We start from the raw sequence: 14670 nt of genomic DNA, 5'->3' as shown, positions 1-14670 counted from the left end.
GTCAGGACAGTTGAAGTGCTTGGTGTTGCAGAAGGTGGCCTCTCTTCTTTTGAGCTGCTACTGTACCTGCAGCTCCAGAGTAATCCTAAAAACGCCTTGGCGCCTGAAGAAGTGCGAGCTACGGTGGGGTTCGTTGGGGTTTTGGTGGGTTTGCGGTTTTCTTTCTGACGAAGGGGCAAAACTGCTACAACCTCCTTAAAGCAGACAGTAGCGTTACCCCAAACGGAACATGTTTTGCTGCTGCAAAACAGTGGAAATACAGTTACTTGTGACACTTCTTTAAAAATATTTGACGAGCTTTATAAAAGCCTATTTGAGAATTCGCTTAGCTCATTAAAGAGGTATTGGGGTTTTGGTTGGGTTTTTTATTTTGGAAGACCTTTTATAAGTAAGGAAGTAAAATGGGGCCATGAGACTGAACGCAAGAGGTGGGGTAGGAGAGGGTGTCTTTTTTTTAAGGTGTAATCGAGGAGAATTACAGGAGCAGTGGGAGCCTGCAGAGAGGGAAAGGGGTGATCAATGTCACGCGGCAGTGGCTTTCCCCGTTCTGTGCCCACAGTGCTTCTGGGATAAGGCAGCGGCAGAAGTGCCGGCGTAACCTCCTAACGAGTCCAGTGCAGTGTGCTGCTGCGAGGCGATTTCTGGCAGGTTTTTGACAGAAAGTAGAAACGTGGAGGGGACGGGGCACGATACGAAGGTCCCCGCCTGTGGCAGTGCTGAAATGACACGCAATGCCCTCACTGCTTGGACCCAGGGATGTTCTCATGTGCCCGTTGAACACGTTCTCTAGGCTGGGCTGCCGGAGGGGCTGAACCAGGCGAGTCCACTTTGCTTCAACGAACCACACTTGTCCTCCTGCTGCGTTTTGAGACCCTGGTCACATCGTGCAAGTATGGGAAAGACCTAGAAACCCAAAAGGCCCAGTGCGCGTCGCTTGGGAGCTTGAACCATCTTGGGTGCATCGGTGACGGAGAGCAGGCAGGAGATGGGCGCTGCCCTGTCCTGCTTTCACGTCCTGTGTTGCTGCCGCCTTCACCTGCGGTTCCATTTCAGCCTTCCACCCAGGCAGCCGCTTTCAATGCGACTTGATGTTTAAAAAAAAAAAAAAAAATTATCACGGATTCTAATAAGGTGTTAAAAACTGAGGCGTGCCCTCGCTCTACAGCTGTTGGGGTGTGCCTTTTTTTTTTTGCTTGTTTTTTTTTTGTTCAGTGTGTGTGCGCCTGCGGGAGCGGGGTGTGCGAGAGGGCTTGGTGCCGGGCGCCCTTTCGGGCCCCGAAGTGGACTTTTTTTTTTTTTTTTTTTTCTCCTTTTTAATTAACGCACACGATTAGTGCGCGGTCGGGACGGGGCACGGCCGCTGACGAAGGTGCGGGGAACAGCCGAAGCGAGTGACGGAGCGTTGCGCGCAGGGACATGCCCCGGGCTGCGCTCGCCGCCTTACCGACGCGGGCGCTCGTGGCGCCGTCGCCCGGGGACAGCGGGGCCGTCCCGCCGCTTCCGCGGGGGGGGGTGGGGGAGGCTCGCGCCGCCGTGCTGGAGCGCGGCCGCCGTGAGGTCATAACGCAGGGGAGTGCCCCCAGGCCCCGCCCCGCGCCTCGCTGCTACGGCGGCCGCCGCCCGCGCACCCCCCTCCACGCGGGCCGGCGCGCAGCGGGGCCGGCAGCGCCCGCCCGTCCCTGCGCAGCGGCCCCGGGTCGCTCTGCCCCGCGCCTGCCCTCGCGGCAGCGGCGGGAGGCGTCCGGCCCCCGAGCGGCGGAAGGGACGCGGAGGGCAGCGAGCGGCGCCGCGGCCCGGCCGGGGGGGGCTGACAGGGGATCTCCCGCAGCCCCGGCCGGCGGGGCGGGGCGGGCGGCGGGGGGAGGAGCGGGCCCCCCGCCTCGGCTTCCCTGCGGCCGCCCCGGCTGGCGGCCCCTCGCGGCGGGCGGCAGGGCATGTCCGCGGCGCAGGTGTCGGCGGCGCCCGCCGAGCGGCGGGGCTGGGGCGCTGAGGGCGGCGGCCCGGCGGCCGGCCGGCCCGCGGAGTCGGAAGAAGCCCGGCGGCCCGAGCCCGGCTGGCCCGGCGGGGAGGAGGCCGCGGAGGAGGGCGGCCGGCGGCGGCCGGCGGTGGAAGCCCCGCCGCCCAAGGAGAACCCGTGGACGAGGCGCAGGGCGGCGCGGGACAGCCCCTCACCGCCCGCGGCGGGCGGGCAGCTCCTCCCGCAGGACCCAGGTGCGGCGGCCGGGCCGGGCCGGGGAGCGGGAGGGGGGGGGGCGGCGTGTGCGGCTTCCTCGGCGTGGGGCTCGGCGCGTGGTGTCGTGGGGTCTTTTGGGAGCGAGTCGCGCGTGTTTGTCGCCGCTCGGCGCGGCGCGGGTGCGGGGCAGCCCGGCGGGGCCGCGCTGCCTTGTGACATACATGGGCAGAGGAGGGAAGCGGGGCGGGGGCGGGGGTCCGGCGGCCGCGGGGCCCGGCGCGGGGCGGGGAGGGCCGAGCGGGACGGCCCGGGGCTGGCGGGGGCAGCGGCCGCGCCGGCAGCAGCTCCCGGCCGTTGCAAATGGGCTCCGCCGGGCTCGGGCACCGGCTCGCAGGGCTCGCAAGCGACTCGTTTCGCTTTTTCTTTAGAAACGTGGCTAAGCCCCGTTGGCCTTACCGCCGGTCTGCCGGGGTTTTTTTCCCTAATTACAGAGTTGGGCCCTTTCTGGACGATCCGTTACTTGGTTTGGCTTTCTGGAAGACTTGGGTTGCGGAGGCTTTAAATGTTAACAAAAGCGGTCGGCTTGCCCTGCTCCATCGCTTCCCGCATGAGCAGCCTGAACCCGGAGGGCAGAGCAGCCCTGGTGTAACGCTCGGGCCTTTAATCCCTGCGAGCCAGATGAAGCTACTTTACGGGCTCCGTGCCGACTGGAGGGGCAAGTGGCTTTACAAAAAAGAGGTGGCCTGACACTGCCAGGCCTTATGCTTGGGCTAGCAAAGAGTTCCTAGAAGTTCACAGCTTCTGGGAGCGTTGTTCTCGGCAGGGAGCAAACCGCTGGCCTCAGAATACGTATTTCAACCTGCGCTTCCCGAGAGTTTCAATCGCGGCGCTTGCTCCCCAGGCACCTGGCAAACCTTTCTGTGATCTCACGGTCACTTTTATCCTTGAATTAAATACGTGCTTCCGTCACAAAGAGAAATCTGTAATTTATAGCTTCAAGTAGACAGGTCACGCAAGCGGAAGAGTTCCCCAGACCACAAAGTCTTTACTTAGCCAAAGATCAAACCTTTTGGCAACATGTGGAGCCCTCTTTATCGTCTCGACTGTTTTGTTTGCGTGTCCTGACACACTCATAAATACCTGTTTACGCATAGCTTCTGGAACCTGGCTTGCTGGGCAGCAGCCTGTGGTCTTGTCCATGCATGAAAGAGAACTTGTCACTCACTTGCCTCGCCGTGGCAGTCGTAAGGATAATGGTAGGTCCGAAGCACTGGGAAAGCTGCTTTTGTTTTATTAGCACCTCGTGCTTCACCTTTTTTAAAGTTTACTTTTCCACTTCAGGTAAAACACACAAATAGTTGTAGAAGGAAGGAGGGGAAAGGAGGCAGTGAGTTCATACGCTGTGCACGTTACATGCTTAATTTGATGATTTCAGAGAACTTTGTATTTTTCTTCCGCGGGAAAGTTGCGCTTAGCGTTATCAGGTTTAATGTTAAACTGAGTACTTGCACTGGAACAGCTTTTTCAGTGGCAAGTGTATAATTGAGCAAAGATGGGAGTTGCTGTTGCTGGTGAATGGCATTGGTGAAGAACACGTGCCAGGGTGTGTGTTTTGGTTTGGCCACTGCCGAAAGCACGGTGAAGGAGCCACTGCTCTTTCCCCTGTAAAAGGCAAAGCAGCTGATCTTTCTTGGCTGTTTGAAGGAAGGAATTGCCATGTGCCTCCATCTGCAACGAGGGATGTATTTTGAAGTTACTAATTGCATGTTGGCAAAGCAAAATCAGCCACACTAGGCCCTTATGAATGTAGTAGTATGGTAATTAGTCATGTGAAATAATTAGATGAGCAGAAATACTACTGGGATGGAATGTAAAACTATCCGTCAGGAGGATAATAAAATGTAAAAGAATTTCACATCAAAGTAGCGACTGAATCCTGTTCAACTTGTTGATCCTGGCTTAATTTGTTGAAAGTTTCCTGAGACATGCACGCGTGGTATGTTCAGTGATAGTTACGCACTTGAGAAAATTGACCCCAGTCTGTCATCTTTTGACTTTCAATGTGGTGTGGTGTTCGTTTGTAACAGAGGCAAATCTGACTCTTGTTGCTGAAAGAAACTGTTAACGTCACCTGACACTAGAAAGAAAAAAAGTAATGCAAAAGGCTTAAAATCCTTGGCAAAAGAATTCGGTTGAAGTGATGCTACTATGGTCTTTTTTTTTTTTTTATATATATATATTGGTCTCAAATATGTTAGTAAGTTTTAATCATGCTATAGTAAACCAAACACCTAATGTAAATATGTTTGGATTTTTCACGGTATGTTTCTTAATACAGTTCAGTGTTTCTGACTAAAGCCTTCTATTAAGCTTCTCTTTTAAGCACAGTAATTTCAGAATTATACAGCTACTTTTACATCCTGATCTGCATTTAACTCATGGGAGAAAGACTCATAGCAGTATAAAACTGCTAGTGAAATTAATAGGCTTCTGACTAATCCTGGTGATTGTGGATTGTGAGTACAAGGAATTAGCTTTAGCATAGGCTGTCAAATGATGAAAGGTAACTTCTGCGATGGGTCTTCCTCCCCTTGCCTTCACTTGTAGTGCCCAGGCAATATATTGCAGTAAATCTTCGGTTCTTCAGGATGAAGCTGTGTAAGAGGAGAGGAACAGCTGCAAGGAAGAAGTCCTGTATAATCTTCTAGATAATTTTTCACGAGGTAACAAGATAAGCTTTTCTTAAATTGAGCCAACAAGGTGTATGGAAGCGGCGGAACAGCCCAGTGTTAGTCCTGTGTTCCTTGTCTTTCCCCTCTGAGTCTTGTTTTTCCCCAGCTGCTACTCAGAGCAGGGCTCTCGCAGAAGCAGCTAGTTACCCTTCCTCCGTATAAATAATTTTCCCAGGATGGAGTTGTTGAATTAATTTTATTACAAGAGTTCTCTCACCTCTTCGTTTGATGAAACCTAAAGTACTGCCCTTTTTGTAAGGTTGCAAAAGGGAATCTGAATGACAAGTTCTCTAGCCTTTCGTATAGCAGGTGTGGGTCTCTAATGATTCATTAGCTAATTATTCTAAAATTGTTCGTGAAATTTATGAAAGTATTCAATGAAATGAAATACCTGTGCTGCTTAAGTGGTTGAAGTGGGTTTGCATCCTAGTATGCTTGAATGATGCAGTTAATTAAAATAACTGCACGCTTCAGTCTTCTATGCTGTGCTCGGTTTGTCTGTCTTTGTTGTGTTTATTTCTGGGTATGGAAGAACACTTTTTATCGGGTTGATATTTTTGGTAGCAGAACCAGTTCACTCTGGTGCTCTTGTGTAAATTAATTTGCTTTAGTCTGTGGGCAAAACGAGTTGTAAAAGCACAGTTTAGTAAAGGTATACTGTGTTACTAGGAGTAGTGAGCTTTTGACTAGTAAATTGGTAAATGATCGGATTGTCAAGACTTTTTGGTGTGTTTAAGGCAGGCGTTATCGTTAGCTCTTATGAATTCACTGAGTGTTTTAATAGCAGCTTTTAAAAATCATTTTAAGAATTATCCGAAGGTATGACATTGACGATTACTCCAGCCCTGAAGGGATTAAAAACATTATCTTTGCAAACCTGCTGCCTGTATTTTAGTCGGGTATAACAGCATATGTAATTTTGTACGGTAGTTTGTTTGTTTGTTTTGCTTTGTTTCTAAGCTGGAGACCTGTAATGAGAGAGAAATCCATCCTGCTGCCTACAGTCCGAGACACAGTATTGGCTTGCTGTGCTCTAGCACGTGCTCCCTTTAGACCATAAAAGCTTTTGTAGAAATTGAGTCACAGGTTGCAGCTTCCTATGCAGAAGCTAAGAAAAAAGTGTGATGAGAAATAAAATGCAAGGAAAAGAAATAATATAATTATTATTTATTAATCTATCATATATTGGGTTTTTTCCCCCTGTTTCTTGTTGTATTGAAAAACTGATGGGTTTTGAATGTCACTAGATGGAAGGATGCTGGTGTCATAACTTGCTGCATTGTTTAGTTGTTCAAATAGCGTGAAGAAGGTCAATCTAAACGCAGCTTTGCTATAAAATACTAGAACTATTGTAGGAAAGGATGTTAGCATAATTACTGGGTTTTTGTTGGTTTGTTTTTTTTTTTTATTTCCCAGACTCTTGGATCTAAATCCACGCTCTAGATTTAAATTATGATATACTCTAAGGGATTGGTTTGTCAGATTTGCAAGGCTTTCATGTAAACATGTTAAAACACTGGTTTTAAGTATAGCTTACCTTGTTTAAAAACGGGTTATACTGTGAAGTTTCAAACTAAGCATTGAAACGAAAATCGTGTACAAGTTCAACAAACGTGTTCCACTCAAGTTTTGAAGAGTTGTTCCGCTGGGTGATTTCAGCCACCTCCTGAAGCACTTCTGGTGTATATGCGATGTTGTTCCTTCACTGAAGGAAATACACATGCAGTCAGAGTAAAAATAACGCTTGAATATTGTCTAGAAATCCTGACAGCATAAACCGTGCTTGTATCAAAATTAGAACGTGTTCCACCTTTTGTTAATAGACTCTTTCAGAAGAAACTTGCAAATCATCCCTCCCCTTCTAGCAGAAGAAATTACTTGCTGACTAATTATTTGCAGAACTTCAAACCTTCCATTCTGAAGTACTACCACAGTAAATTTAATTTGTCTTGCAGTCGGTGGTACTTTGGTGATACATCTTTATGTACAAACTTTGCTTCTCTTGTCTCTGCACAGCATCCAGCCTGCTTTTCCTTTTCTGTTGCTGTTGGCCCAGAAGATTCTGCTGCTGTTTTGGTGGTTCCAGAATTCATCTTTCGTTTTCCAGAACTGTCATCCCATGTGTCTTGACATAACTGCAGCTGGCGTGGTTGCACATCTATGTCTTTCTGCAGAAAAGATCTCACGTTAGGATGTGGTGTGTTAAGAGGCTCGGGAGAACTATAATAAAAATGGCTTTGAAGGCTGATTTCTGTTTTCCTGTGAATGAATGACATCTTTATTAGATGGAGTTCAGTGATTGAAAGATGGTAATTGGCGATTAAACTTGCTCATCCTTGATTTTACTTTTTTCCCCACCCCCAACTCAGCTGAAACACAGCCGGTGAAGTAACTGAAGATAACAGAATTTTTATCAAGGCAGCATGCTGTCACTGAGCAGGTTACCTTGTAGCACATGACTGAACAAATATTTTAATACAGTCAGGTTGGAATTACTAAGTGAAATAGTTTAGTTGCAAAGGCTTGTTGGGTTCTGCTGGAGCAGTGTACTAAAGATGCTGTTTCTGGGTATTCAGCACTGTTATGTGATGTTGAAACCAAACATTGGAGTAATGTTAAGCATAGAGATTTTTGCCTGAACAGTGGCTTTAGCCCTCTTCATAACAATGTAACAAATGTGACCTGGGTAAAACCAGTGATCTGATGTTTTGGTTTTTTACTCTTCCATGCTCTTCTGTTTTGTTTTGTTGGTTTTTTTTTTTTTTTTCCTTCCCCTTTATCATAGTTTTCAATGCTTCTCGCTGAAATCCGGCTCCCACATGATAAGCCCCAGCAAGCCAGTTAGGAAAGATCAGTTAAATTTGGTTTTGAGCATGGCTCTTCTGGGAGGACAAGAAACTCGGTGGAGGGTAGGGAAGTATGGTGTGCAGTGAGATCTCGAGCCTTTTAGTTCAGAAAGGGCATCATCAACTAGGTGGTGTGTTGCCTAATACTAATTTTCTTCTTGTTTAGTGTGCAAATGCATCTTCCAACTCTTGGATTGCTACATACGGATAAGAGAGATTCCTTAAAACGAGTTGGGTCTCATTCTGCTTGACTTAGATAGTCTCTCCTGCCGCCTGGAATAATATCCCATGACTAAGATAGTGCAGCGACACTGAGGCTTTTATTTTTTAATTCCTTGCTACACCCTGGTGACACACAGAAGTCCTGGCAGAGCAGTCCTTCAGCAGCAATTTAAGTAAAAGTGCTGTGAGATGGAAAAAGAGCTTCGTTAAGGTGATTGAACAAGCTAAAGAGACGTGTGTTTACAGACTACTGGAGGACAAATGCTATGGCCGGTCAGTTTACCTTTATGGATAATTGGCAGTTCTGTAGGAGAAAATTACAAATTTGTTTGCTGCTCCACCCCAACAGCTGTTTGTCTTGTTTTGAAAAGGGCAATTAGTTTACTACTGGATGACAAGGAAAAATTAGGATTACACAGGCGCTGCATGTTTCTGAAAGCGGAAGGCAGAAAATGAAAGTTTCTGAAGTCTATGAAGTTAATTGAGGCTGAGTAAGAAGAAAGAGGCAGTTGGGGGGGGGGGCAGGGGCAGGGGCAGGTGTGTTTTGTCTTTGTTATAAAAAGCCAGTCTGTGGGAGAGGGGGGAAAAAAACCCCAAACCTGCTGGTAAACGGTGTGGCGGAAGTCAAAGGCTGATGGGGATTCGCTGTGGGATGGGCAAGTTGTATATAGCAGTATTAATGTAATTTACAGAGGAACATGGAGTGTACATTAGTTTATGCTTCTGATGTTGGCGGTATATTCCAGAAAGCAGAAAGCAAGAGGGCTTCGGAGTCACTGGGGCACGAGGGTGGGGTTCCCAGTGTGAAGCTGCGATAAGGAAGATTAGTCACTGGATGTGAAAGTGATAAGGGTTGAGGAGGTGATGTTATCCCTGTACACAATAGTAATCCAGTGATTTCAGGCATGTTCAATGCTTCAGGCTTGTCTTGCAATAAAATACTGAATAAGAAGTGTTGAGGAAAGGTGGTGACCACTTCTTTATGGGAAAATATGGATCAGCAGAACAGAACCAGGGCTTAGCAGGAGAGGTTAAGAGCTGGTTTCCTCTGTCTCTATTCTAATCTCAAAGAAAAATTGCCTGGTTACTAGTGGGGTTTTCCCCCCTGTATTGCCAGTGCAAAAAGTAGAACACAACTGAGATGAGTAGGGAAAAATTGCACAGAATAAGCAAATCAGGCTCATACACAGAAGGGTAATTGCACATGTATTAAAAGACTTAGTAAGTTTAAACAGATTTTTTTTTTTTTTTTTCAATGTGGGTTATTGATCCTAGATCATTAGGCCCAATAATGTTGCCATATATGAGGAAGAGAGAGAGAGAGTTATTTCCAAGCATTGTATTAATTCCTGGCAGATATTAGTGGTAGAAATATAATGGTATAATGGACTGTTGCTCAGGAGATCAGATGAGATCGTTTATTATAAAGTTTTGGTCTTGACTCAGGATGGTTCTGAAAATGTCTGAGTGTCAGCTTCGTTGCAAATGCTTGTATTTGTCATTAAGATATCCATTGTGGAATTTGGGCATTAAAATTTATTAGTCTTAATGTAGTAGTGATAGTAATTTTCTCTTCCCCCCCCCCCCTTTTTTTTTTCTTCATTGCTTTGGCTTCATTATGAGCAATATGCCTGAATTTTATTTGGCATTTGAATAACTGCTTATAAAAAGAAATTACTAGGAATTTGTGAATATGTAATTGCTTCTGGGTTTGGGTTTTTTTTTTTTCATGCTTGCATAATGACAGATTTCGGAAAATAATTCTGTCTTAAAATATAGTTTCTAATAGGGTGACTTCTAAAATGTGTTTCAGGGGCTCATTTTCTTTGCTGCTTCTTAGGTTAAAATACCAGGGGTTTTTGAGATAGTCTTGGCCTTATGCTGAGTAATAGCTTAAATACTGCATTATACAGTATCCTGTACATGTGGTTTTCAAGATTATTTACACTTACTATGAACATGGGTTTTTCAATGTCTTGTAGTATTAGTTAGTTTATGGACATGTTGGTTGACTTATAATACCAAGGCCTCAAAAAACCTTTGGTGTAGTATGATAGTTAAACAGAGTTGTTAAAGTGTACCTTACTCTTATGAAGTGCAGTCTAATTCTTCACCTGAAAATATTTTTCTCTCTTTTCAGAACTACAAAATTCTGCTAAAGTTATAAAAGCAGCAAAACCCAGGACAAGGAAATGCAGCAAGGTTTGTATTTGCCAGAAGGACATTTAGCAGTGAGTTACTGGACTGATTGTGTTTGAGGTCCCAGTACATGTAACCTGTTAATCTAAACTGGCATTTAGCTTGGCTGATAATATGCTAGGAAAATGAAATAATTTCAAAGGAGAATTTCTGGCTGTAAATTGTCACTATGATAAACAGCTGATATTACTGAAATAAAAAGATAGCAAGGTATTTTTAAGTTACAACCAGAAGTGTTATGTCCTGCCTTGGTAATGGTTAATTTTGAAGGCAGGAAAGCGGAAAAGGAAGGGAAATTAAAATTAGGAGGGATGCTTAAGTGGTGTATGTATGAGGGATAAGGAAAAGCCACTGCTGTTCAAGCAAGTAATGGGATTGTATGAAGATGTGAGGGTTCTGCAAAGAAAGAACATTACTTGAGCACAAGATATGCTAGATAGGTTTTGGAAATCCTTCTTGCATATTATGTGGTGTGTGCGTTTTATGTGCTGTCATAAAATTATCATTATGACAGCAAGAGACACTGAATCCTTTCACTGAAAAATTTTCTACTATTTTGTACAGCCGCCGTTCTTTAGGTTGAATAATACCTGTGCTCAGAGGTCTTCCAAAAGCTGAGACTTTTAAGCAGTAGATATCTTTAAATCACATAGGTGACTGGTTGTAAGACAACATTTAATCTGACAATTGTTTTATGTGTGCTCAAATGTCATAAGCCCTTTTAGTTTGTTTTATAATAGAATGTAGAAAATCTTGCTTGCTTGCTGTCTTCTTTTAGGCTGTGCTCACTTAAAATATTCTTCATGAAGGCATTCTTTAGACAGTTATACTAATTACAAGCTAAGGTGTGTTGGACCTGGATTTGGATGTAACTATAATGAATAGTTGTTTCTACAGTTGATCATACTCTGTTTTCAAAAGTTGTGTGTTTGTTTACTGTTGTATTTCTCAGTTTTTAAAAAATTGCTGTTCCTAACAACTCTGCTCAAAGGGGTAGTCTGGCCACTTGAGTCATGACTGACATCTTCTATATATTAAAAAGGATCAAATCTGGGAAGTTGTATAAACTGTTTGTCGTCTTTGCAGGCTGGTGATTTTGGTGATATCACAAACTGGCCAACACCAAGTGAAATAGCAAACAATGAAGTAAGTATCCATTGTTAATTTCAGTGTTATTTTTTAAAAAAACCAACATATTGACTTCTCTGTTTAATACCATTCCCCCCAGCATGTGCTTTGGGTGTTACAGGGTTGCAGCAGAAATTCCGTTAATAATTCAGGGTACTGGTCTATGCTTAACTGTCTGTGCTGGTACTGGAATTTTTGAACCCTTTGTAAGCCCAGATACATACACTCCATTAGCGGTGTGCCATGGACCTATAGGTAAAAAAATGTTTACTCCGCTGTTTTAAAACTTGTTTTTCCCTTTGCTACTCGTTGGGAGGTTTGTGCACAGATGAGGCCTTTGGGGTTGTGAACCTGCTGCCCTCCCTTGTGGCTCAGAATGCTTTGTGCAGGCTGTCTTCGGATGACTTAGTTATCCTTGACCTGATAGATATTCCCCTTGCTGGATCTTTAGTAACATCTGTTCTGTCAAATTATCTTCCTTTCACTTTATCTTGAGTCATAAGCGCGTAATATATCTTGCATCTTGTGTTATTTAAAACAAGACTAGAGCACAGATTATTGCAAGCTATGAGGTGCCATTTCACTCTAGTTCTGCAGCACCCTGCGATGCTTTTACTGCTTTCTTGGTGAGGGAAACCAGAAGATTTGGGTTCAACAGTGTGCATTGTATAATGGAAGGTGCCCAAATGGAAGCTGAAAAAGAGTATCTTAAAGTAGTTGGGAATGAATAATTTGTCCTGTGGGCTCAGTTTCTAACATGTTCCCTTCTCCCCCAGCTGATTGTCATAACTTCGTTATTTATGTTGGCAGCAGAACGTTTTCAGGTATCTAACTAGGCTTTTAGCGTTGCAGGTGAAAATTACAGATGTCTGTAGATTTGACACAACTTTACGTTTGCTGCTAGGTCGAATTTGCCTCCTCTAGTATCTTGTTCTACAGGATCTCAAAGAAAATCCTGGAGATTGCTAGAAGAGTCTTTAAAACCTGAATTGATTATATGCCCATAAAGTAATGCTCGTTCAGTTGTTCAGATACCAGGTAGAATACTTCGGTGTGGGCATATGTCCCATCGAGGTGTAGGTGACTTAAGAAAATATGCACCCATATCTTTTGCATTCTCTTTAGTACTTCAGATCTTTATCATCTACTTGGTTATTATCAAATTTTGCTATGAGTAATGGTGTCTGTACAGTACTAGTCAGAGTGGCTGAGAGAGATGCATGTGTGGTGTTTCATAAGAATATACACATTTGACATTTTCTGTGTGAAACGGTGTGCTTTAAGAGTATTTTTTAAAATATTTTTTTTTGTTTTACCAGATGGTTTAACTTGTATTATGTAGATAATAGTTAACCTTTTGCTGAATTAAATATCTGAGAATTTTAGTACACATTCATGTAACGTCTGTTAAAGTACATAACATTTAGTTTGTATTTAGTCTCAATTATTTGTCTAGGGGAAGGCTTTGCGTTCAAATTAATTATGGCGTGGTACTGCAGGATCTACTGTACATACTCCTGGCTCAAAGCTATCTCCACAACGTAGGAGTACTCTTTCTGTTTGGCAGAAATGTCTGTAAAGCTTAATTTTGCAGGTAGATATTGTATCCGATCACAGAATTATTTGGGTTGGAAGGGACTGTGAAAGGCAGTCTAGTCCAGCCCCCCTGCAGTGAGCAGGGACATCTTCAACTAGATCAGGTTGCTCAGAGCCCCGTCCAACCTGGCCTTATATGTTCCCAGGCATGGGGCATCTGCCACCTCTCTGGGCAACCTCTGCCAGTGTTTCATCACCCTCATCGTGAAAAATTTCTTCCGTATATCTAGTCTGAGTCTCTCCTCTTTTAGTTCAAAACCATTGCCCCTTGTCCTACCACAACAAGCCCTATTAAAAAGTCTCTCCCCATCTTTCTTATAAGCCCCCTTTAGGTACTGAAAGGCTGCAATGGGGTCTCCCCAGAGCCTTCTCTTCTCCAGGCTGAACAACCCCAGCTCTCTCAGCCGTTCCTCATAGGAGAGGTGCTCCAGCCCTCTGTTCATTTCTGCGGCCATCCCATGGACCTGCTCCAACAGGCCCACATCTCTCCTGTGCTGAGGGCTCCGGAGCTGGACGCGGTGCTCTGGGATGGGGGGGTCTCACCAGAGCAGAACAGAGGGGCAGAATAATCTCCCTCGACCTGCTGGTCACGCTTCTTGTGATGCAGCCAAGGATATGGTTCGTTTTCTGGGCTGTGAGAGCACGTTGCTGGCTCATGTCCAGCTTTTCATCCACCAGTACCCCCAAGTCCTTTTCCACAGGGCTGCTCGCAGTCCCTTCATCCCCCAGCCTGTATTGATACCAGGGAAAAATGAAACTTTATACTGTTTGCTAAAATGCTGTTCATTTTGCCTTCTTTGAAACCTATCATTCTGTGGGATTTCCAAGAAGTGATGATCTGCAGGATGCTGGCAGTACTCAGAGGGACGCAGTTCCCAGTAAATGCTGTATTTTAATATGGGGAAAAAATAAATCTGTAATCATACACCTCCACATTCTCTGATCTTTGGTTCGTGTTCTGATTTAGTGGAACAGAATTGTCAGAGTTAAGACCTAGGGCTCCTTACAGTTTACATCAGTGTTTGGCATGCTGTTGAGATTGTTCAGCATCATGGGAATTTCCGATTTACATTCAATATTCTGTAAGCGCAGCTTTTTAAAGATAATCAGCCTGAACATTAGGTACTGGTGAGTAATATTTCTTTCTTTTCTGTAAAATAAATTTCAGTTCTGAGGCATTGGAACACGACTGTTGTGTGCTCCACAATTCTACATAGCCAGTTAAGGAACTTCAAAATCTTCTAGTCTAAAAATTCTTTTTATACTCTCACCAAGTTAGCAGAATATAGAAATATTTTAAGTGAGACTTTACGAAACAACACAGTTTTTAAAACTTACCATACTGAAGAGGTTGAGAGCAGGTAGTAATAAAGTAATTTTAATAGGTAAAGGAAACTTATACCTTTTGCTATAAGCTGCTGTTAGAAATAATTACTACTATCTCTTGCAGTGTAAGGCTGTAAGTCACAGTAAGAAGCCAACAAATAGAAGAGAAAAGGAGGATAAATCTGATCAGAAAAGCAATAATGGAATCAAGGACAACCCAGAGGCAAAGCCAGATGGTCCGGGAGATAATACTAGCGAAGATGAAGCTCCAGCTAATAACCAGAGGAAAAAAGGTCAGCCTGGGCGCTGTGTATAATGCAATAAGTCACTTCTGATACAGTTACATTAATTCCATTCAGTGACTTCATGAAACCTTGATGTTTTGCATTTTCTAGGTGATAACAGGATGTATTGCTTTTTGCTAGGAAGCTTAAAACAGGCTTCCTTT

The 14670-nt window shown here is 44.7% G+C and overlaps 1 protein-coding gene across 10 annotated transcripts in view; it reads left to right on the top strand.

The window, feature by feature from the left end:
• Positions 1-1919: 1919 nt before the first annotated feature.
• LARP1B (La ribonucleoprotein 1B) overlaps positions 1920-14670 on the top strand; it is a 32331-nt gene continuing 19580 nt past the window's right edge. For 6 of the 10 annotated variants that reach the window (XR_005105806.1, XR_005105805.1, XM_037397978.1 and 3 more), the window contains exons 1-4: positions 1920-2211; positions 10114-10175; positions 11259-11318; positions 14347-14515. Coding sequence is in view for 8 of the 10 variants with exons in the window: in XM_037397978.1 (XP_037253875.1) it covers positions 1935-2211; positions 10114-10175; positions 11259-11318; positions 14347-14515 (568 nt within the window). In the remaining 2 variants the exon portion in view is untranslated. Of the gene's footprint in view, positions 2212-3292; positions 3430-7809; positions 7883-8221; positions 8247-10113; positions 10176-11258; positions 11319-14346; positions 14516-14670 lie in introns of those variants that run through there. The other 4 variants (XM_037397994.1, XM_037398004.1, XM_037398014.1 and 1 more) reach the window with 4 other exon arrangements.

The sequence above is a fragment of the Falco rusticolus genome, chromosome 1 (genome assembly GCF_015220075.1).
Source record: "Falco rusticolus isolate bFalRus1 chromosome 1, bFalRus1.pri, whole genome shotgun sequence".
Taxonomy (NCBI): Eukaryota; Metazoa; Chordata; class Aves; order Falconiformes; family Falconidae; genus Falco; species Falco rusticolus.
This window is presented reverse-complemented; position numbering and strand designations above follow the sequence as displayed.